At 48.6% G+C, this 21,578-nt stretch overlaps 1 protein-coding gene, 1 long non-coding RNA gene and 1 pseudogene across 9 annotated transcripts in view; 2 read left to right on the forward strand and 1 right to left on the reverse strand.

The window, feature by feature from the left end:
- Nucleotides 1-247: 247 nt before the first annotated feature.
- The window catches only part of ACSL1 (acyl-CoA synthetase long chain family member 1), a 79,093-nt gene continuing 57,762 nt past the window's right edge, over nt 248-21,578 (reverse strand). For 5 of the 8 annotated variants that reach the window (XM_023252322.2, XM_023252321.2, XM_019828257.3 and 2 more), the window contains exons 13-21: nt 18,652-18,786; nt 17,405-17,500; nt 16,377-16,449; nt 14,537-14,625; nt 12,939-13,055; nt 11,213-11,356; nt 9,624-9,725; nt 9,446-9,517; nt 7,431-9,081 (exon numbers count right to left, since the gene is read on the reverse strand). In XM_023252322.2, coding sequence (XP_023108090.1) covers nt 8,941-9,081; nt 9,446-9,517; nt 9,624-9,725; nt 11,213-11,356; nt 12,939-13,055; nt 14,537-14,625; nt 16,377-16,449; nt 17,405-17,500; nt 18,652-18,786 — 969 coding nt within the window. In that variant the 3' untranslated portion in view covers nt 7,431-8,940. Of the gene's footprint in view, nt 387-717; nt 963-2,129; nt 2,343-2,791; nt 3,078-7,430; nt 9,082-9,445; nt 9,518-9,623; nt 9,726-11,212; nt 11,357-12,938; nt 13,056-14,536; nt 14,626-16,376; nt 16,450-17,404; nt 17,501-18,651; nt 18,787-21,578 lie in introns of those variants that run through there. The other 3 variants (XR_002741611.2, XR_006596279.1, XR_002741609.2) reach the window with 3 other exon arrangements.
- LOC123384765 lies at nt 8,864-20,879 on the forward strand. The gene is made up of 4 exons (XR_006596283.1): nt 8,864-8,875; nt 17,412-17,415; nt 18,644-18,646; nt 20,592-20,879. It is a non-coding gene; the product is annotated as an uncharacterized LOC123384765 (long non-coding RNA).
- Nucleotides 19,548-20,879, forward strand: LOC101090856 (annotated as a pseudogene).

The raw sequence follows: 21,578 nt of genomic DNA on the forward strand, positions 1-21,578 counted from the left end.
AATAGCTGATTCCAACCTGCAGAGGAATTCGTTTTATGACTCAAACTTGCGAAAGGGACACATGAGCGCACAAGTGAGAAAGAGAAAACAAAAGAACACCCCAGAGGAACAGATTTTGGTAAGAAAATTAAGAGAAATAAAATCTCTACAGTAGAAACTTTCTTTGTCTCTATGATTCGCTCTCAAGCTGTGCCCCCCCTCCCCCCCCCCCCCCCGCCAAAAAGAAGAAGAAAAAGAAGTTTCTGAAAACAGTTCTCATCCTTTTAATGTCCTTGCTCTCTGACACGACTTTTGGGTGGCCTGAGGACACACAGTTGTGCAGCTGACCTTGTTCACAGAGTTCAGGGCAACTGGAGTCCTTACCTCAGGGATCCTTCACAGCTCAGCTGAGAAAGGAAAAGAGCCAGAGTACCATCAGCCAGACAACCTCACGCCAGGTGTACTTCCCTCTCCAACCCCCAGGTGACACAAAAACCTTCTTTCTGGAACCTTCTGTAAGAGTAAACAGCTACCCCTACCCTCTGGCTGCCACCCTGTTCTCACAGGCCAGCCTGCTCACCCCTTTAACCTTGTCACTTAGCATAAAGAAAATCACTACCAACCACCCTCCCTCTCCACCTCACACCACTGCCAGGCCGCAAACATGCCAGTCTCTTTATTTCCTAGGCTTGGAGAATGGGAGAAGGCTTCCCAGAGGAAGTGGGATCTACAGTTTACCTGGAATAGGAGCAGGAGCCAGGTAGGCCAGGGTAAGCGTGCTCTAGGGAGACAGAGCATGTGCAAAGGCCCAGTGGTGAGCGAGCATGTGACGTATTCTGGAAGCTAGCACAAGTTCAGCGTGGCTGGAGCAGAGTTGGGGAGGGAGCAGAAGACGAGGCTAGGGACATCAGCAGGGGTCCTCCAGTTCCTTGCTCCTCAAAATGTCCTGCACAGACCAGCAGCGCTGGCATCCCCTGGGGAGCCTATTCGAAACGCACAATTTTAGGCCCAGCGCCCAACGTGTTGAATCTGCATCTGCATTTTAAGATCCCCAGGGCATCTGAGGCACAGTAAAGTCTGAGAAGGCCTCCTCTAAGTCTTTTAAGCAGTTCAGACTTGGGAGCAACAGGAACTTTCTGAAGGTTTAAACAGGGCAACCACACGATAAGACTTACGAGTTAGAAAAATCATCCTTGCTGCAAAGCAGAGGAAAACAGGGTGAGTCAGTAGAGACCAACACAGAGAACAAGGCGGCAGGAGGCCAGCGAAGAGGCCGGTGCAGTGGTCCCAGTGGAAGACAGCTGCCACTCTGGGCAGCAGGAAAGGGGGAGTGGACACATCCAACAGATGATAGGAGAAAGCCTCAGCAAGACAGTGGCGGCCCTGGAATCCCTCCTGGGTGCACCACCTGGCGGGGTGGGCGGGGGCGGGGGGGGGGGTGCCGGGGGAGCTGGCGGGAGTGCAGCAGGGTGGGGAAGGCGTTATCAGTGGGTGTGGGAAAGCACAAGACTCTTAAGGGAGAGTCCCTCTGTGTGTGCACAGGCTGCAGATGTTGCCCAACGCGGAATGTGAGCAAACCGGTTTCCCACACACTTAACACGTGTCCCGGACCGTGCCTGGGACTCAGGTGCCCCTGTGGCAGGGCCCCGCTGCTGCTCTCAGGACTTACCCTCCGACTTTGGCCACAGGCAAAGCAGGGAGCCTGCCCAGAGCTCGTGGGGGAAAATCCAGCAGCTTCAGTATTTAGCAAGGACAATTTCTCTTAGGGAACGCTGACATTCCCCTCCCCCCGCCCCCACGAAAAAGCTCAACAAAAGTGAGTGGCTAAGAACTTGTATTTACCCCAAAACAAAACCCTGCGTCTGGCCAAGAACAGAACATCTCTGTACCTTAAGAACAGTGCCGAGAAGCAGAATTGAGCCAGCAAGACGCCTACCATTTCAGCAGGCCGACAGTGAGAAGTTAAAAGTCAAAAAGGAAAAATGTGGATTTTTTTTTTTTTTTTAATGCCAAATACTGGATAAAGGGTAAGGTGGGTCGATTTCCCAGTGACTCGTGCTGAGCGAAGGAGGGAGTTCAGATTTGGGCATCTCCTCCAGGACCCCGTGGAGAAAGGGCTGCCCTCGGGGACCTCACATCTGCAGACTCACGTGGTAACAGGGGCTGCACTTTCTCGGCTCTGGGCGCTGAGGCTGCTCCGGCCGAGGACGGAGGAATGGCCACTTCCCGTGATACATGCAGAGGGGGCTGCAGGTGGAGGGATGGGAGGGACGCTCGGTCTACAGCCCTAAGGCCTTCTGCCCTCTGTCCTCCTGCCCTGCCTGGCAATTGGGACAGACTGGCAGACTTCTCTCCTGCTTCTGCTGCCAAGAAAGGAAAAGATCACTGGAAACGTGGACGAAAATTCCAGAGTCGATGGCATCTACCCGCCTCCACCTTGTGACATGAACTAAGCTGCCAACTCTCCATTTACAATGGAGAGATTAGCTGTACCTGAGGACTGTCTAATGAAGGAGACTTGTCTGACACAGTGATGGGCATCACACCAGGGAGGGGGAGGGACAGCAAAAAAGCTGACCGAGGCAGAGAGGTCTTGCAGTCGGAAAACTCAGGAGTAGTTAGCTGATCTCCCTGACTTCCCCGGAGCCCCTGTCCCCACCGCCCGCCCCCCCCCCCCCCCCCGGCTTCTGCCCTCTCTGCCCTGCTGGAACACTTATGTCCACGGTGGCCACCACTGCAGAATCAGTGGACGTTCCTCTGTCCCCTACCTTTTGATAGCATATGACATAACTGATCCCCTTCCTCCCCGAACCTTTTCTCTCTTCGCTTCTGGAACACCCCATCTTTGGTTTCTGACCTTCTTCCACGGTAGGCCATTCTCAGTCCCCATTGCTGGCTCCTTAATTCCCTTTCAAATAGGCGAGGCCGGTTCTGTCTTAGACCTCCTCTGGTTCCCATCCAGGTTTTCTGGTCCCCCAGGGTCCCCGGCCGAGTCTCTTTCACCTTCTGTGCACTGTTAGCTTGCCAGTGTGTTATCTCCCGCCTCGCTGTCTTCTGGGCCGCACACTCCTGTCTTCACATGCTGGTCGGGCAGCCACCTCCAATAGAAACGGTCCAAATTCGACCCCTGACTCCCTCCCCCCAAAACCGATGCGAGTCTTCCCAGCTCGGTGAGGGCGGGTGCACGTCCACCCCCCTGCGCTCACATCCTGAACCCTCCGCTCCCCCGGTTCCCCACGCGCGGTCCTCCCCACCCCCCTTTCCTCCTCTGTCTTGGCTGCCACCAACCTGGTTCAAGCCACCATGCCCTATGCTGTCCTCACATCGTCTCCAGGAGTGGTCTTTGAGAAGGGGAACTCAGGGAGGGTAACTCCTTGCCTCAGACACCTCTTTGGTTTCCTCCTGAACCCAGGGTAAAACCCAGATTCCTTCCTGGGCCGTGAGGCCTGCTAACTTGGCCCTCCTTCATCTCTAACTGTTCCCCAGTGCTATACTTTCCCTTGCTTATGATGCTCTAGTCTTACTCACTTTCTTTTGGGCCCTGGGATACATCGAGCTCTTTCTCACCTCAGGACCTTTGCACCTCCTTCCCCAAACCTTGCAAGGCTGGTTCCCCTCCTCCTTCTTCCGATCATCCCCCACAGTCACCTCCTCAAAGGGACCTCGTCTGACCGCAACACTTAAAACAGGCCTGTGGTCCCCTCCCCAATCCTCTAGCAATTGTTTTCGTCAGAGCACCATCACAATCTGAATTCTTGTGTTTGCTTTTTTGTTTCCTGTGTGTCCGTCCATCTCTGTTACCCAGGGAGCCTCGTCAGGGCGAGGATCTTGTCTGCTGAGCTCACTGCTGTGTCCCCACGGCACAGAACTGGGCCTGGCACTTGGCTGAGGGTAAACACAGAACTGTGGACTCACCCCCTGCCTAACAGCGGTTTGTGAGGACTGAATGGGGACGTCAGTAAGGAATGCACACTGGCGGGCACACTGGCCGTACCAAATCCACAGCCCCTGCAGCTGTTACTGAGGAGGGTTTCTAGAACTTCCGAGGGACCTCATGAACCTGCCGTTGGCCTGTGACCCAGCTTTCCACGTATCTTCTTCCTCAAACAGAGCGGCTGGCTCTAGGAAACTTTTAGTCCTTGGTGGATTTGGGGTTACCAACATCACAGAGAGCAACTCTAATTTCTGAGAAACCGTAAAACCAGAACAAAACTCTGGGAGGTGGTGTTAGCTCTTGCCAGGACAAAGAACAATCACAGGGCAGGAATCGAAACCATCTGTACCGAAGCTTCGAGGCACAACTACTGGCACCGAGGAATAACTCCGCCGGCAAGTCTCGTCAGGAAGTTCACGGTCTAAGACAAGAAGAAACATCCATGGCGTGGGGTTGAAAGCTTGGGTCCGGAGCCAGACGGAGTCCATGCCATCTGGGCGTGGGACACTGATCACATTATCTGTGTGCTTAGATTCCCTCGTTGTAGACTGGGGACAACGGTAGCATTTGGCTCCAGGGGTGGTAATGTAAAGTGGGTCATCTGTGTAAAAATGCCAAGAATCGTGCCTGGCACGGGGCGACGTCCAAAGCATTTTAGTTATTATTATTATTCCAAGTAATCTGAAATGTGGGAGTGGGGCAAAAATATTTACCAAGTGCCAAATATACTTAAAAACAAACTGCTTTTCTGAGTTTAGATCTAGAGTGAGGGTGGGTCACAGCTGGGGCCTGCAGGGAGGGGCAGGAGGAGCCGGGAGGGCACAGCCACTAAAGCGCTAAGTGGTTTAGCACTTCTGCCCTACTCATACCTCCTCGCTAGGGCTCTACGGGGGAGACTCCTGCTCTCTGGCTGTTGTGTTGTTTTGTTTCAGAGAGAGCATGCACAGGGGAAAGGAATAGAGGGAGGGAGGGAGAGAGAGACAGAGAGGGAAGGAGGGAGGGAGGGAGGGAGGGAGGGAGGGAGAGAGAGAGAGAGAGAGAGAGAGAGAGGAGAGAGAATCTTAAGCAGTCTCCACGCTCAGCATGGAGACCAACACAGGGCTCGATCCCACAACCCCGGCTGGGATCATGACCTGTGATGGGATCAAGAGCTGGACGCTCAACCGACTGAATCACCTCGGCGCCCCTTTGGCTGTTCTTGAAAGAAGCTTAACCCCCAGGGCGTCTGGACGGAAGAAAAGACTGCCTCATTCCAAGTCAAGCCCCTCGCTTCTGTTCTGGCTGGGTTTGCGACACAGACCACAGGGCTTTCGAGGTCTAGTTTTGATTTGTGGGATGGAGTGCCCCTGGGTATCTACCGCCGTTGAACAGGCACGGACCCCCAACAGAGCACCATGCAAGTTAAGAATCGAAAGGCGGTGTTAGAACTCCCAGAGCTCAATAAAACACACAAACAACCCAACTTGTAAAAAAAAGAAGAAAAAAGGGCAAAGGACGTGAAGAGGCATTTCTCCAAGGAAGATGGACAAACAACCAATAAGCACAGGAAGGGGTGCTCACCCTGACTAATCATCACAGAAACGCACAGCGAAACCATGATGAGATAGCTCTTCACACCCACTCGGATGCGCACTGTGAAAAACACACAAACCACCGAGAGAGGATGTTTACAGACAGGATGCGGAGAAACTGGAATCTCCGTACATTGCCAGTGAGACGGTCAGTGCAGCCGCTGGGGAAAACAATATGGTAATTCCTCAAAACTTAAGCACAGAACTACCCTACAATCCAGCGATGGCACTTCTAGGTAAATACCCACCAGGATCAAAAGCGGGGACTAAAACACGCTCCCAGCAACGTTATTCTCAATAGCTAAAAGGTACGAGCGACTCAAATATCCGTCAACAAACGAACGGATGGAGAAAACGTGGTCTGTGCACACAATGGGGTATTCCTCAGCCTTAGAAAGGAAGGAAATCCTGACACATGGTACGGCCTTGAGGATATTGCGAACAGTGGAAAAACCAGTCCCAAAGGACAGCTACACCGTAGGATTTACCTAGGGTCAAATTCATGGCGACAGCCAGTAGATTGGTGGTGGTTGGAGGCTGGGGAGAGGAGGGGATGGAAGCTAGTGTTTAATGAGTAGAGTTTCGCTTTTGCAGGATGAAAGAGTTCTGTGGACGGATGGCGCTGATGGCCGCACAACGTGAACGCACCTGATGTCTCTCAACTGTAGGCTTGAAAATGGCTAAGACGAGGGGCGCCTGGGTGGCTCCGTTGGTTAAGCGTCTGACTTCGGCTCAGGTCAGGATCTCACGGTTCATGGGATCGAGCCCGTGTTGGGCTATGTGATGACAGTGCGGAGCCCGCTTAGGACTCTCAAAATAAATACATAAAACATTAAAAAAAAAAATTAACTGGGGGCGCCTGGGTGGTTCCAGTCGGTTAAGCACCCGACTTTGGCTCAGGTCATGATCTCACGGTTTGTGAGTTCGAGCCCCACGTGGGGCTCTGTGCTGACAGCTCAGAGCCTGGAGCCTCTTCAGATTCTGTGTCTCCCTCTCTCTCTGCCCCTCCCCCTCTTGCACTCTGTCTCTCTCAGAAATAAACATTACACAAATATTTTTAACGATTAAGATGATACATTTATGTATAGGATACAATTTTTTAAAAACAGGATAAACCCAACGTGTACATCAGCTTCATTATCAGAGAAGTTTTATTCAAAATTCCAAGTATTTGTTCATATTTACATGGGAATCCCCTATTTAAATGGGATTTATTTAATGAACTCCTACTGGTGTGCAAGCCATGTTGGGCACGAAGGGAGGGAAAAGGAGGTCATGTCCTAGTGTGAAGAAACTCACATTTCCTCCACTCAGGGGAAGAAGAGAAAGATGAGGGAAGACAAGATAAGGAATTTAATAACTCAAACAAAAGGCACAACATGTTTGGAGGCTTTCAAGAGACACACGCAGAGGGCTTGAGCTTTAGAGGGAGAAACCAAACATCTCCACACCAAACATGAGATTTAAGGGAGGGAGCGAGGGCAGGAGGCGGATTTCAACGTCACAGACTCCATAAGGAGCCGGGGGCGGACTACAGAGCAGCCGAAGAGGAAATCTTTACAACAAGAGCACAGCGTGGAACCAGAGGCAAAGGGAAGAGAAAACGGCAGCTGCTGGAAGCGAGACATCTAAAACAGTGCTTCGTAAGAGAATTACTAACACACACAGAATCAAACCCAACTACAGCCAGTGCCTCCTGAAACCCGGCTGCCCAGCAAAGAATTTGCATTTCTAAGAATATCTGTATTGCTCACACCATGGTTTTCTTCACCACCCAACAGGACTATCGCCAGAGAGCCCAGCCAGGGGCCCCGGTTGGCCCCTGTAAGCGTCGGCGAAGACACGGGAGGGCGGGGCTGAGGCCGAGGGCCCTTCCGGCTCCCTTGTGCACATGCAAGGCTATCCCGAGTATTACCCCTGACACGAAAAGAGAGGCTTTCACCCACTTGAAATGCAGAAATATTTATTTTGGTTTCCTTCATTGTTTTTGGAAATTCTGTTTTGGTTTATAAAACATAGAAATAGCCAACACTTAAAGCAAACATTCAAAACCCCAAGGTGACAAATTATTGACTTTGTGTGCAATTAAGAATACACGTACGAAGTTAGGCTACCAAATAGTGTTACTACAATGACAATTCTTTAGTGCAAACCCTGTTGTGCTTGTATAATACACGGACGCTCACAAATCCAAAACCAACTGCTTTCGGTATCGAAATGACAACTTGATTCAGTCACACGTGGCAAAGACTTGCAGTAAAGTGAAATGCAGCTAATTTCCCAAATTAACTTAGAACAAAAAAAAATCCCTTGAGAAGTTAATCCCAGGAAATGAATTTTCCAGATTTCTACATCCTAGAATTTTGGCTTGGCAAATACATTTCATAAAAATCAGGTAGCATTGTAAGAGTGTTTATTACTGTCATTTCAATAAGTACCCAAGTAGATCTATTCCCTTAATATTTTGAAAGACACGCCTTGCCTGAGAGTTTACTGGGGGCCGGGGGAGCCCGTTAACCACAACGTAATCTTCTGATATGAAAACCACATTAAAACTCCATCGGCCATCACAAATAGTGACTGGTTCGGTGAAGATAAAGTGAGCAGTTACACAGGCGTCACAGTTGAGCATGGTTGACCCAGGTGATTTTATTTCCTTCTTGAAATGCTTCTCTTCACTGCAGAGTCTAAGGCAGATTTTTTAATAACCCCTGGGAAGGGATGGAGGGAGGGAAGCGGGCGTAGAGAAGAGGGTCTGAGCGCATTCTGCCCCATGGATGCCAGAATCCATTCATTCGCTCAGGTGAGCAGCCATTCATCGGAGACTCCGTAATCTGTGCTCTTTTCAGGTGAGTCTGTTCTGTCCTTCTCTGGGAAACTTCTGCTCCTACGGGACAACAGGGACAGCGGGGAAGCGTGCACGCTCCATACCCCGGGATCAGAGGGGTCGTCAGAGTGCGTGTGAGGCGGTGAAGGGAAGGAGGCAGGGATTAAAAAAGAATCTCTGGTCCACTTGTGATGTTCTCCAGCTGGGACAGTTCTTGTTTTTAAGGGACAGGTTCCCTCCAGGGCACTGTACTCGAGAGCAGCAGACAAATGCAGAATTTGCAGCAAAATCCTAAATCCCTTGGTTAGAAAAACAGGGAGACAGAAGTTTTCACCCGCCTTTTTTTTTTTTTTTTTAAACTGAGGAAGTCATAAATAACTTAGCACATTTATAGTTCCCCCTTTACAATTTTAAGGCTCATTTTGGAAATTGTGTATCACCATAAGCATGGTCTGCAACACGAGGGGACTGTAAGGCAGTGTTCCACGTCCTCTAACATTCCTATGACAAGAACCCCGAATGCACAAGTCAAACACGGACGCTCCCTTTCCTACGTGTGCTCTAGTCAAAATTACCAACGTGAAGGCCATCAGTAGGAGACGCTGGAGGTGTGTGGTTTCTTTCTCACGTTAAACTTTGATGGTGGAATAAAGCTCATCTATCTGTGACCTGAAATAGTTCCGAAGCTCTGGCCGTTTAGCCTTCATTGTTGGGGTCAGGAGGCCATTGTCGACAGAAAATAATTCAGGGTGGAGAGTAATGCCTTTGACCTGCAAATAAATGAGGTGATTGAAGCAAAAACGAGGGCAGACACAACTTGAATCTAAAAAGCCCGTAGACCTGAAGGGACGGAGGCCCTGTGGCCGGTCCAGTCCCTCCGACTCAGGCCAGCCGGCTCTGTCCACACGACGTAGGGGCTATGCCCACGACAGAATCCGGGCCTGGATCCCGACCTCCAGGAAAGGAGGATGCCTACTCCTTGGTTACAGAAACCCCCTCCCGCTGCTGAGCCGCTCCATCATTCATTCCCCGTGGCTTTCTTTAGGTCACCTCGTGCTCCACACCTACTCACACGAAATCCTCAAGTCGGAAACCTGTTTTGCAGGGCTTCGTGCGCCGTGATGAAAGTCTTACCTGTTCAAATGGTTTCAGGCCAGAGTCCTTCCCGAGCCTCACCATGTCTTCTAGGACGGCTCTTCTGACATCCTAGTAAGGCAAGAAAACAACACGCTTGCTGTGCTGGAGGTCCCTGGAAGCAGGCCCAGCGCCGGGCGAAGGTCCGGAAGGTGGACCACACGCTTCGGAGCCTTACCTTGTTCCTGCAAAGTTCCTCAAAGGAGCCTGCAAATCCTCTCTTTTGGGCCCAGGGACATAACGTCTCAACATCCGGTACCACGATTGCGATGAGAAATGCCTTTAACACAGACCAGTGAGTTAGGACACGGCTTGATGCAGATACTCTGAGATAGTGCTTCTTTGTCATCTTGTACCACGGACCCCGGGAGGATCTGACAGAGGTCACGGACGCTCTCTTCAGAACATATTCCAGCCCCAGGGGTCGATGGAGCCCAGGTTAAGAACTCCCAGCTGTAAACTACACCCAGCATCAGGAATTTTGCGATTAAATGTTTTAAAAGGGCCACTGGGCATCAAAATCTGACAAAACCCTAATTTGTATTTACTTTTGCATATTATATATATACAGATTTTAATAAAACTGCATCAAATAAGCAAGTGGGGCAATAGATATCAAATAACTGCTCTAAAAAAGAGAGAAAATTTATACAGATTCATTTTCTTTAAATCTTTCTGATTCTGTCTCCCTCTCTCTGCCCCTCCCCCCCACTCGCACTCTGTCTCTCTCTCTCTGTCAAAAATAAACAAAACATTAAAAAAGGGGGGGGCGGGGCGCCTGGGTGGCACAGTCAGTTAAGCAGCCAACTGCAGCTCAGGTCACGATCTTGCGGTTCATGGGTTCGAGCCCCGCGTTTGGCTCTGGGCTGACAGCTCAGAGCCTGGAGCCTGCTTCCGATTCTGCGTCTCCCTCTCTCTGTCTCTCCCCCACTTGTGCTCTCTCTCTCTCAAACATAAAACATTAAAAAAATTTTTTTAAAATCTCTAACGGCTTTTTCTTTTTTACAATTTAGTAACAATAAAACTAAAAATCAAAGGCATGGTAAGGTACCAGGTCAAAAAAAACCCAGTACACACTCAAAGAAAAATAGGTGTATTCCTTACAAGATAAGAAAATATTCTTTCGAAAGTATTTAAAAGTCTCAAGATTTGAAAAAAAGATGAACTTTCAGGAAACCAGACCCCTTTCTCTTCCTTGCCATCATCCGCCCCACAGTTTGCAAAGAGACGTGCCCCTACAGCGTTGACCTTGGTTTTCAACTTTATGTATATGCCAGTTCAGAACCACCACTGCTCAAAAACAGTTCAGGAGGCACAGCATAGCTACGTTGCATTTAAAACGTTTGAAAATCCTAAACTTTCTCATAATCAACGTATCAATATTTCCTTTCATAATTAAATTAGAAGCGTATTGTACCCACTCCCTCATATCTTTTTTTTTTAATACGAAATTTATTGTCAAATTGGTTTCCATACAACACCCAGTGCTCCTCCCAACAGGTGCCCTCCTCACTCCCTAACATCTTTATCCAACTCCCCTTGGTACACCAGGCCACTCGAGCCAGGTAAAATAAAAATCTGCAATTTAAAGAGAAAAACTCTTCTGGATAAGAAATGCCAGGCAGCAAAACCCAGTAGTACTCTGCCACGTCGCACATGAAAGTCAATTCAATACCCATCGCCAGCTCCCCGTGGCACCGAAAAGCTCCGGAGCACGAGGCCTGGCCGTGCCCCCGTGACACGGCTCCCGGGGCAGAGGGCCCGTACCTGCAAGCTCTCTCCGTACACAAACACCTGAGCGACAGGTTCGCTTCGCACGTAGATGTTCTCAATCTTCTCCGGTGCTATGTACTCTCCTTGCGCCAGTTTAAATATGTGCTTTTTCCTGTCGATAATCTTCAAGGTACCATTCTGTTTATTAGAGGGGAGGGAGGGGCTGGCAGTGGGTCCGTGGCTGGTGCCCCCTGCCCCTGCCCGCCCCGTGTCAGTCACACACAGTTCAGGGCACTTTGCACAGGGCATCATTTAATCCTGGTAACATGGCACAGAGGCGAGCTATCAGCCCATCTGAGAGGCAAACTCAGGCTTGGAGAGACTAAGTGACTTGCCCAAGGCCAGTGAGTCAAGTAGAAAGAGAGAGAGAAAAAGAGAGAGAGAAAAAGAGAGAGAGAGAGAGAGAGAGAGAGAAGGGACCCCAGAGCTCATGCTTTCACTTCGTCCCTAGTAGCTTGCTACCTATCTGGCTCCCCAAGAATGAGTCCTGCTCCTTGAGAGTACAGACAGGGACGTATCCTCCCAGAGCACTCTGTCTGCACAGAGTGAGGGCTCAGTGGATGTTTGCTATAGAGAGGCCAAACGCCTGCTTCCTTTGTCATTGTTTCGGGGCAGGCGGGGGAGGAGGGGCAGCGTCGGTCAGCTGCCCACACAATAACCGTGGGGAGGCTACAATCTCTGCGCTAGACTGGCCAGGTGTCAGGAGTGCCCGCCTCTGGTAACCCAAACCTCACCCCATTCAACCCATCCCCATCCCAGGGTCATTCTTATGCTTCCAAAAGTCAGCTGTTGGGGAGTTTCTGTGGTTCTCTCATTCCATGTTGGTTCTGCGCCATTTTCACAAGGAGTAGACTGAGGTCCAGAGAGATTATGAAATGTGTTCATTAGCGCCAGAGCCAGAATTAGAACTGACACGTAATCCCTCTTGAACTTGGAAAGAGGGACTTAATTTATTTCTGAGTAACTGGGGTATGCTGAAGTCTGAATTAATTGGCTCGGCGGGATGAGGGGCGGATTTTCCACTTCACTAAAAATTTCGGGGAGTATTGTGCACCTTAAATCTAGAAGAATCGACCAATACACAATCATGAAAATTATATTAGCCATTTCAGTGCTTGTAATTAAACATACTAACCACTTAGAAAAAGCAGTGTTTGGTACCACAGCAAGCAAAATTGGCCAAACCTATGGATGTGGCTTCGTGTACATGACTCTCCCTCTTATGGTGGACTCTGGGATTTCTCTACATAAACTTAAGACTAAATCCAAAGGAGCTGGCCTAATCCGTGGAACACTTATCCTATTTGTAATGAGATGGCAGACCTAACAAACGCATATATTCACAAATTCTTGCCCACCACACCTTCCCGGAGGCCTACCACAGTGCTCCCCACACCTTGTTAAACCAAGGCCTTAACATCGAGGTCCGGCCCGGATATCTAAAAGGCCGTACGGAGTCTCTCTGGATTTCAAATGGGAAGCAGCCACCAGAATTGATGTCAAGCATCAAAAACAAACCTATTTGTTATAGTTAAGATGAAAATCCTACCCGGGCACGCTCAGAGCGTAAGCGTGTGCCCTTCAGGAAATGGAAGAGCCTACACCATACCCCCTTGGCAGGAAAAGAGAAAAATGAGGCCGCCCCCTGCAACCCATGGGACATTTTCTTCCCTATGGCAGAAAACAACAGTCTCTGGGAACAGGGGAGGGGAGAGCTTACTGGTAACCACTTTCCAATGTCCCCTGTGTGTAACCAGCCATCTTTATCCAGAGCTTCCGCTGTTTTTGCTGGGTCCTTCAAGTAGCCTTTGAATACATTTGGCCCTTTCACACACACCTGAAGAGGAAAAGCATGGAGGGGGGGTGAGAAGAAAGTAGAGGAAGGGGGTGAAAAGGTACAAACTTCTAGTCAGAAGAGAAGTACCAGGGACAGAATGTGCGGTGTGGTGACTACAGTTGGCACTATTATGTGATATATTTACATGTTAAGAGATGAGGGGCACCTGGGTGGCTCAGTTGGTCAAGCATCTGACTCAGGATTTTGACTCAGGTCATGATCTCATGGTTCATGAGTTTGAGCCCCATGTCAGGCTCTGTGCTGGACTTTTTCTCTCTCTCTCTCCCTGCCCCTCCCCTGCTCTCTCTCTCTCTCGAAAAAGAAGTAAACTTTAAAAAAAAGTTAAAAAATGAGATCCTAAGAGTTCTCATCACAAGGAAAGAATTTTCTTTTTTTCTTATATCTATGTGAGATGATGGATATTCATGAAACTTATTGTGGGTAATTCACTTCACAATATACGTATGTCAAATCATCATGCTGGATAGCTATTGTTTTTAATGTTTATTCATTTTGGAGAGAAAGAGACAGAGTGTGGGTGAGGAAGGGGCAGAGAGAGGGAGATACAGAATCTGAAGCAGGCTCTAGGGTCTGAGCTATCAGCAGAGAGCCCAACACGGGGCTCGAACCCACAAACCTTCACAAACTGTAAGATCATGACTTGAGCTGAAGTCAGACACTTAACTGACCGAGGCACCCAGGGGCTCGAACCCATGAACGCTCACAAACCGTGAGATAATGACCTGGGCTGAAGTCAGATGCTTAATCGACTGAGCCACCCAGATGCCCCAATCACTGTGCTGTTTAAACATACAGCACATACAGTGTCGTAGGTCGATTACATCTTGACGGAAGTGTGGGGGGGAAAAGATAATCTGTTAACAGCACTTACTGGGGGCTGTCCAGAGAAAGCTGGGGTGCGTGTGTGTGTGTGCGTGCACGTGTCTCCACCTTTAGCCAGAAGCCCTGAATTCTATAATCCAGGAGTTACCAAAGCCACGCTGGCATCTTGGGGGTACCTCCAATGCTCCTGTTTCCTTGTCTTAACGACCTCAGCTGCAGTCAGGTTGTAGGGCTAATGCTTGCCTGAGGTTCCTGCTCACAGCTGCTGGAAAGCCCCAAGGGGGATGAAATCACTTTGAAGTCATTAGGCTTTCCTTCCGCTAGCCAGTAGCTCGCTAACAGGTATCCAGGGCAATTAGCCCACCAGAGCTGTGCTCTAGACCCTGAAGCACTGGAGCCTTTGCACGCTCTGAAGCCCAAGTCCCTCTGGTGTCTGATAGAAGAGATGTTAGTGGTACCCCTCCCGCATTAGGAACCTTCAGAAAGAAGCCTGTTGGATCCCGGAGCACCAATGACATCAAGCTCAATGCCTTTACACGACAGTGCCGAGGTCACGGCAGTGCAGGGGTCACGGCCGGCCGTCAGAGGAATGGCGATGAGGGTGAACGACGAGGGGCGGGGGAGGGGGGTTCACTTACCTCGCCCTCGCCCTTGGCTGCCAGGTAGTTCATTTCTTCTACATCAACAAGTTTTATAAAATTACAAGGCATTGGGGCACCAACGTGGCCTGCATGTTCAATAAAAGAATGATCATTCCCAGGAGGACTACTAATACCCTGAAGCCGAATTACTTTTATAGCAAACAAGCCTGCTGCTGCTCATAATAACAACAGCTGGTGTAAACTTCTGTTTTCTCCCATTATATCCTGTCCCTCCCCCCTCCCGCCCCCCCCCCCCCCCCCCCCCCCGCAGGAAGTGAACATAGAGTGTTTATTCTTCAAAGAGAGACAAGTATTCAAAAGTCTTTTAGGGACCTCTCCCAAGTTTGGTGCTCCAAATTATTTTTCAGAGTAGAAATAATTTGGCTGCTGGTTTTAAGGGTTTTCTACAAACACTCGGAAGCAAGCTTTCTAAAAGTTCCACTAGGCTCCCACGATCCGATGGCCTCTGCTTATCACCTGCCGCCTCTCTCTCAACAGACTTAACATCCCTGCTTTCTGTAAGAAAACAACACAGGGGCGCCTGATGGGCTCAGTTGGTTAACCGTCTGACTTCAGCCCAGGTCATAATCTCACGGTTTGTGAGTTCAAGCCCTGCATCAGGCTCTGTGCTCTCGGTACAGAGTCTGCTTTGGATCCCCTGTCTCCCTCTTTCTCTCCCACTCACGCTCTCTCTCTCAAAAACAAATAAACATTTACTAAAAAAAAAAAAAAGAAAGAAAGAATATGCGCAGCTTTGCCAAACCTGGTTTATTCTCTCCCACACCCCCTGGCTCTGACCAAGACCGTCTTTACTTCCTTACGTATGGGAGAACTTGTTTTAGATTTAAGTTTATTAAGATAGGATGGTGCTTATTTTCACAGCTAACTCAACTCTCCTGCCCAACGTGGTTCAGACTGGGGTTGTCTTTTCCCAAACAAACAAACAAATAACAGAAATGAGACAGGTTTTAAGAGCATCACAAAGAATTCCTCCTATGTTTTAATAATTTTTGCCTAAGTCAAACCATGAAAAAGGGTCACAGACAGTTGGTGGGAGTCCCAGCAGAATTGTGCTACTAGGGTCCCAGACACTAGAATCCATGTTACCAGATTGCGCTCGTATTTCTAACACGCCAAATAAGTCAGTGGGGTCTGCCGAGTGGAGAACTCTGTACTACCTGTGTGCTACAGAGGAGAGCACAGAAACTTTGCAGTCAGACCTGGGCTGGAATCCTGGCTGCAAAGCCTACTGCTGTGCAAATTCTTATACATTATTTACACGCTTTTTAATCAACAATCACTTCCTCTCCGGGGTCACAGGGCCTGCTTCACAGGGAGGCGATGAAGTGCACATGACGTACATCTCAAGCACCTAACACACAACCTCATCCATGACAGCTGCTCCATCGATGACTTCTGTATTTGCCTCTACTTGTGCCTTTTTGGAGAAAGGACTTGTTTCTTTTGCTCTGCGGTCTCGACACCTAGCACAGCACCCAGTGTAAATTCAATTCAAATTTACTAGCAAATAATTAGACCCCTTGTAGGCTGTGTTGGGCCCAACATTCTGAACCTGGTAAAAAGGGCATCATGTCTCAGCTGTCCGCCTCAGAATCTAGGTACATTGCCCCCTGTGTTACAGCTGGGTCCTCAAAGCACATCCTGCTCTGCCACAGCGGCTGTTCTCCACCAGGCGCCCTGATTTATGAGGCTGCCCCAAGGCCTAATCACTTGAGACACAGAACTTAAGGCGGTTAATGAACCAATGATGAACCCAATTCCAGTAATTCTGGTTGGAATAACAGGCTTCCAATAAGCAGTGGCCCGCTATGCGTACCTGCTGTCCAGTCTCCAGGCATGGTCAGGCAGCACCCGGCAGTGCATTCGGTCTGTCCGTAGCCTTCGTAAAACTGGACCAGCAAGAGATGAAATGTTATTAAAGGAAACAGTCACACCCATGCTGCAAGTGCACAAATCATTAAGTTCTTGTAACTCCTGAGCAACGGCTGACCATGACCATAGTGAAACCTCTTTTTAAATGTTGTACAAGTAAAACCTTGGATGGCAAGGAACTTGTTCCGCGAGTGTTCCACAAGACGAGCAAACATTTCTAATGAATTTTAACTTGATAAACGAGCGATGTCTTGCAATAGGAGCAGTATGTGAGGCTGAACGTCACATGATCACAGCTGAGCCAATGGTTCTGGAGATCTGCTTTGACATAGGAGTGCTTTGGATTACAAGCATGTTTCCAGAACGAATTATGCCTGCAAACCAAGGTTTTACGGATATGGTAAATTTGTAGGCTACTGCTACGGCTTTGTTATGGCACCCAAACATCTTCACCCCCAACACAAAACACCAGCCTCTGTCCACGGTCATCTTCTTCTACTTAACCTCCTGCAGACAGGCCAGGGGACACTGACATGGCCCGACAGGTCACACTGCACACCACCCACTCGGGAAACGTCCTGGCTCTGTGAGCTCTCGGCTCTGCCCCACGCACGTCTTATATGTCACCCAGTCTCTCCTGCCTCCCCCAACCCCTTTAAGGCAGGTTTTTCTCCATGGTTTGCAAGTGGGGCTTATCGCTTGCGACCCATTTCTATACCTCAGGCCTGGTTAAAGGCGAGTCTTCTGGACTGTGCTTGACCCTAGAGAAAATCACACAGTCCGTGGTGGCCACAGACGCATCTTCTCGCGCCTCGTGTTAAAGATATACACGCTCCTTTCTCCGAGCAACCTATGCATAACACGATCTTCCCAGCCAAAATGAGACACCGAACTATAAGGATGACTTTTGGAAAGGAGATTCCTGGGCTTGGAAAAGGCAGAGACAATCGGCTGCAGTGACGCCCATCTCACCTGACAGCCGAGTGCTGCTCTCAGAAACGTCAGCACGGTGGCGGACACGGGCGCGGCTCCTGTGACCATCAGCCTGACCTTTCCTCCCAGGCTCGACTTACAAGGCAAGGAGAGAGGAGACAGTGAGGGTCAAATGGCTGCACGTTGGTGGGCTTCTCCAAGACACCTTTTGGGAACCCAGTACCCCTAATCCACCACTCCTTCTCCGCAGCCACACAGAGCTCACCCATGCACACACAATTCACAGGCGTTCAAAGGAGGAATGCCTGGCTGGAGCTGAAGCGACACCCTTCACTCTCAATGGGTATGAAGAATAACCCAACACCACTACTTGTGGGTGTTGTTTTGTTTTGTTTTTTTACTTGCAATTAAAAAATATTATTTTTTTATTTTTTTTTTCAATGTTTATTTATTTTTGGGACAGAGAGAGACAGAGCATGAACAGGGGAGGGGCAGAGAAAGAGGGAGGCACAGAATCGGAAGCAGGCTCCAGGCTCCGAGCCATCAGCCCAGAGCCTAATGCGGGGCTCGAACTCACGGACCGCGAGATCGTGACCTGGCTGAAGTCGGACGCTTAACCGACTGCGCCACCCAGGCGCCCCAAAATATTATTTTTTTAATGTTTATTTATTTTTGAGAGAGACAGAGACAGAGCTTGAGCAGGGGGACGGGGTGGGGGGGAGACAGAGGGAGACACAGAGTCCTTAGCAGGCTCCAGGCTCTGAGCTGTCAGCACAGAGCCCAACACGGGGCTCGAACTCACGGACCGTGAGATCATGACCTGAGCCGAAGTCAGATGCCCAACTGACCGAGCCACCCAGGTGCCCCTACTTGCATGTATTTTTAAGGAATTAGCACAAGAGTGTGGTGGACTGGGGGCAAACACCACATTTTTTGGCATTTGTTTGGACATAATATCGTCATTCCACATTCTTTATCACTTGTGCCTAAAAAATGACATTGAAAGTAACATACCTGTTTCAGAAAGCAAAGCAAAATAAACAATTAGAAAAGCTCTAATACCCTGATTCCTTTCCTTCCCTGCCATCTCACCACGTTGCTCAGGTTTATACTGGATACTGAGGTTTACTTAGTGGCTTGGCCCTTAATTTTTAGAAATGTGCCAGACTTAATAAAAACATGCCATTCTCTCTTACCTTCATACTTTGCTTTAAAAAAAGAGCCCTCATAGAAACTCTGAAGCCAAAGTTAGTTTACATGACAAACAACAGTTTTGAGTCTGTCACCTGTATCTTGTGGAAGATCAGTTTGTCCCACAGGCTGTTGTTTCTAATGATGCCACTGCGAAGCTCTGATTCTTTTCTCTTGGAGGCAAAGTCCAGGAGCCATCGCTTGAGGGTGGTGTTTGCCTGCCCAAAAATCTGATGGGTCAAGAAAAGAGAAGGTTTCAAAACGACGAGGACGGCTAGAATCAGAAAGTCAGACAGCAACAGGTGTCGGCAAAGGTGCAGAGAAACTGGAACCTCCCCCCCTACGTTGCTGGGGGTGGGGTGGGAAATGTCATACAGCTCGGTCACTTTGGAAAGTAGACTGGCAGTTCCTCAAATAGTTAAACACAGAGTTACCATGTGACCCGGCAATTCCGCTCCAATGTAAGTACCCAAGAGAAAAGAAGGCACGTGTCCATGCAGAAACTTGTACATGAATGTTCACAGCATCATTATGCATGATAGCCAAAGAGGGACGACAACCCAAATGCCCACCCATGCATGAAAAGATAAATAAAATGTGTTATATCTGTTCAATTTAAGAAACACAACAGATGAACATAGGAGAAGGGAAGGAAGGAAAAATAAGATGAACACAGAGAGGGAGGCAAACCACAAGATACTCAAATACAGAGAACAGCCTGGGGGTTGCTGGCAGGGTGTTGGGTGGGGGTGGATGGGCTAGATGGGTGATGGGCAGTAAGGAGGGCACTTGTTGGGATGAGCATTGGGTGTTATATGTAAGTGATGAATCACTGGGTTCTGCTCTTGAAACCAATATGACACTGAATGTTAATTAACTTTAATTTAAATAAATAAATTTAAAAAATAAAATGCCAAACCATTATAACAGGACTGATCTTGTTATGTCAAAAAAAACGTGTTATAGCTTTCTGCCCGTGGACGCCGCCGAGTAAGCATCGTGAAAGTCTCCCCTCCCACCACCGTCATGTCTAAGTCAGAGTCTCCCAAAGAGCCTGAACAGCTGCGGAAGCTTTTCATTGGAGGTTTGAGCTTTGAAACAACCGATGAGAGTCTGAGGAGCCATTTTGAGCAACGGGAACGCTTCCGGACTGTGTGGTAATGAGAGATCCAAACACCAAGCGCTCCAGAGGCTTTGGGGTTTGTCACCTATGCCACTGTGGAAGAGGTGGATGCAGCCATGAATGCAAGGCCACACAAGGTGGATGGAAGAGTTGTGGAACCAAAGAGGGCTGTCTCGAGAGAAAGACCTGGTGCCCACTTAACTGTGAAAAAGATTTTTGTCGGTGGCATTAAAGAAGACACTGAAGAACATCATCTAAGAGATTCTTTTGAACAGTATGGGAAAATTGAAGTGGTTGAAATCATGACTGACCGAGGCAGTGGCAAAAAGAGAGGCTTTGCTTTTGTGACCTTTGATGACCCTGACTCTGTAGACAAGACTGTCATTCAAAAATGCCGTACTGTGAACGGCCACAACTGTGAAGTAAGGAAAGCTTTATCTAAGCAAGAGATGGCTAGTGCTTCCTCCAGCCAAAGAGGTCGAAGTGGTCCTGGGAACTTCGGTGGTGGTCGTGGCAGTGGTTTTGGTGGGAATGACAACTTTGGCCGTGGAGGAAACTTCAGTGGGCGAGGTGGCTTTGGCGGCAGTCGAGGTGGTGGTGGGAGTGGGGATGGCTATAACAGATTTGGTAACGATGGAAGCAACTTTGGAGGTGGTGGAAGCTATAATGATTTTGGCAATTACAACAATCAATCTTCAAATTTTGGACCCATGAAAGGAGGAAATTTTGGAGGCAGAAGCTCTGGCCCCTATGGTGGTGGAGGCCAATACTTTGCCAAACCACGAAACCAAGGTGGCTATGGCGGTCCCAGCAGCAGCAGTAGCTATGGCAGTGGCAGAAGGTTTTAATTACTGCCAGGAAACAAAGCTTAGCAGGAGAGGAGAGCCAGAGAAGTGACAGGGAAACTACAAGTTACAACAGATTTGTGAACTCAGCCAAGCACAGTGGTGGCAGGACCTAGCTGCTACAAAGAAGACATGTTTTAGACAATACTCATGTGTATGGGCAAAAAACTCGAGGACTGTATTTGTGACTAATTGTATAACAGGTTATTTTAGTTTCTGTTCTGTGGAAAGTGTAAAGCATTCCAACAAAGGGTTTTAATGTAGATTTTTTTTTTTTTTGCACCCATGCTGTTGATTGCTAAATGTAATAGTCTGATCATGACGCTGAATAAATGTGTCTTTTTAAAAAAAAAAATGCGTTATAACCATACAGTGGAATATTACTTGACCATTTAAAGGGATGAAGTACGGACCCATGTTACAATATGGATGAACCTTGAAAATACGCTAAGTGAAAGAAGCCAGACACAAAAGAACAGATATGTCATGATTCCATTCATATGAAAGTCCAGAACAGGGAAATCTATACATGCAAAAAGTAGATTCATTTTGCCTGGGGGTAGAAGGCAGTAGGGGATAGCTATGGGTCAGGTACAGCGTTTCCTTTCAAGGTAGTAAAAATGGGTTCTGGTGATGGGTGTAGAGCTCTGTGAATGTCCTAAAAACCTTTGAATTTTACACTTAAATGGGTGAATTATACGGACGGTAAATTATATCTCAATCAAGCTATTTTAAAAAGTTTCTTTAAAGAACCATTAAAAAACCCAAGAAGGTTCTCATAGATAACAGAAGCCCTGCTTTCCAATAAAGAGCATGAAAACTGCCCGGTCCAAATTCATCTTGAAGAATGCTCATGCCACAAGCTGGTCTGGCCCAGGATGTGTGGTCCGTGCCACAGTGACGCCCTACGGAGAGGCTGGCATTCTCTCCATCCCTGGCTTGGCTCAGTCGTTTCTTTCTATGTGGCTAAGTAAGTCATGTTATGTGTGCGTGGACACATAACACAATTTATAGAGTCGTTTCATAGTTATTGTTCTCATGTGATGCGATGAGC

The sequence above is a fragment of the Felis catus genome, chromosome B1 (genome assembly GCF_018350175.1).
Source record: "Felis catus isolate Fca126 chromosome B1, F.catus_Fca126_mat1.0, whole genome shotgun sequence".
NCBI classification, from domain to species: Eukaryota; Metazoa; Chordata; class Mammalia; order Carnivora; family Felidae; genus Felis; species Felis catus.